General features: G+C 36.6%; 1 protein-coding gene across 1 annotated transcript; it reads right to left on the bottom strand.

Annotated features, from left to right (window-relative positions):
• Window positions 1-19: 19 nt before the first annotated feature.
• LOC105450311 (uncharacterized protein K02A2.6-like) lies at window positions 20-1,393 on the bottom strand. Its single transcript, XM_011690095.1, has one exon. The coding sequence runs from the start codon at window positions 1,391-1,393 to the stop codon at window positions 20-22; it is 1,374 nt and encodes a 457-aa protein (XP_011688397.1).
• Window positions 1,394-1,881: the final 488 nt, after the last annotated feature.

The raw sequence follows: 1,881 nt of genomic DNA on the forward strand, positions 1-1,881 counted from the left end.
TGTAGGAGAAGACAATATCTTAGTAAGTAACATAATCTTTAAGGTACGAGGGAGGCTTGATAATTCTCGACGGACGTGTAGAACGTTGACTAGGCGAATTATCAGCCGTTACTAGTGAGCTATGCTCAACGTTTGGAGAAGTAGTCGACACCATCTGTTCATTAAGTGCATTTTCGTAATGATAATTCTTATCTTTTTCAGCATGATTATATTCAGACTGTGAAGACAGATTACATTCTAATTCCCAATTACGCAAATATGGTTTTTGGGATCGAGGGGCTGCGTATATGTGTCGACGATTTCTCTCTATACTGGATCCATCGGACGTTTCCAATTTGTAAGATCTAGGCCTATCGCAGATATCCACAACTTCCGCAGGTTGTAGTGAATTGTGGGTATCTTTCCTAATTAGAACCTGATCACCTGTTTTAAAGGAATTTAAGTCTTTTGCGGATTTGTTATAATATTTCTTGTAAACATTTTGTCGTTCTTCAAGCATGTGTCGAATATCATCTGGTTTAAAGTTCTGTTTAGAGTTTCTTGTACTTGGCAATATACCTCTAATTTTTCTACCGAACATAAGTTCTGTAGGAGAGGGTATTTTGTCACTTATAGGAGTGTTTCTATATTCAAGAAGTGCAAGATAAATATCTTTTCCGTCATACTCACATTTTTTTAACATTTGCTTGATTGTTCCGACAAAACGTTCTGCGAGTCCGTTGGACTGTGGATATCTAGGACTAGAAGTTTTATGATTAAAATTCCATTTTGATGCAAAATCGCGAAAGTGTGTGTTCTGAAACTGAGGACCATTGTCTGAATATATTAAGAGAGGTATACCAAGTCTCGCGAACATCGATTTAAGATGTATTATAACTGTTTTGCTAGAGGTATCGCGAAGTTGGGCGATTTCCACATACTTACTGTAATAATCTACAGCTAATAAGTACTCACTGCCTGCATAATGAAATAAATCTACACCAATCACTTGCCATGGACCATGCGGTATGTCTCTTGTAATATACGTTTCTTTATGTTGAGCTCTTTGAAAACGTAGACACGCTTCGCAATTTTGTACCATATCAGTAATTTGTTTCGACATTCCGGGCCAAAAGAGGACCTCTCTAGCACGCATTTTACATTTTTCAATACCTAAGTGATTGTAATGAATTCTGTTTAACATTTCTTGTCGTAGTTTAGAAGGAACAACCATACGAGTGTCTTTATAGATTATATCGTCTATCACTGAAAGTTCGTCTTTGTAAGTTAGATATACTTTTATGCTATCTGGAACCGCATGTTTATCTAAGGGCCAATCTGTTTCTATGTATTTTCTTAGTATTTGCATATCAGGATCTAAACGAGTCTCTTGTTGGAATCGTTTATATTGCATATCACTTATTGGTAGATTGTTTTTTATCATACATATTTGTGCTTGGATTTCTTCATTTAATAAAGAACTATTGTCTATTACATAAGCACGAGATAGTGCGTCCGCTATGAAGAGCTCTTTTCCTGGTTTGTATTTTACTTTTATATCATAAGGCTGTAAGGTTAATCTTATACGTTGCAACCTCGCGGGGCACTTATTTAGCGGTTTCGCAAATATAGCTTCTAGAGGTTTATGATCGCTTTCAACAACAACTTGTCGACCATAAATATAGTGATGGAAACGCTTGCAGGCAAATGCTATATTGCTAAAGCCTCCTTTTCAATTTGGGCATAGTTTTTCTGTGTATCGTTTAGTGATCGTGACGCATACTCGACAGGTAGATTGTTCTGTAAAAGTACTGCTCCAAGACCTTCTTGTGAAGCATCTACACTGAGTGTTACTGGCTTGAGAGTGTCAAAATATTGTAGAACTGGAGCAGTTATTAAAAT

The sequence above is a fragment of the Wasmannia auropunctata genome, unplaced genomic scaffold, assembly GCF_000956235.1.
Source record: "Wasmannia auropunctata unplaced genomic scaffold, wasmannia.A_1.0 LD336064.1, whole genome shotgun sequence".
Classification (NCBI taxonomy): domain Eukaryota; kingdom Metazoa; phylum Arthropoda; class Insecta; order Hymenoptera; family Formicidae; genus Wasmannia; species Wasmannia auropunctata.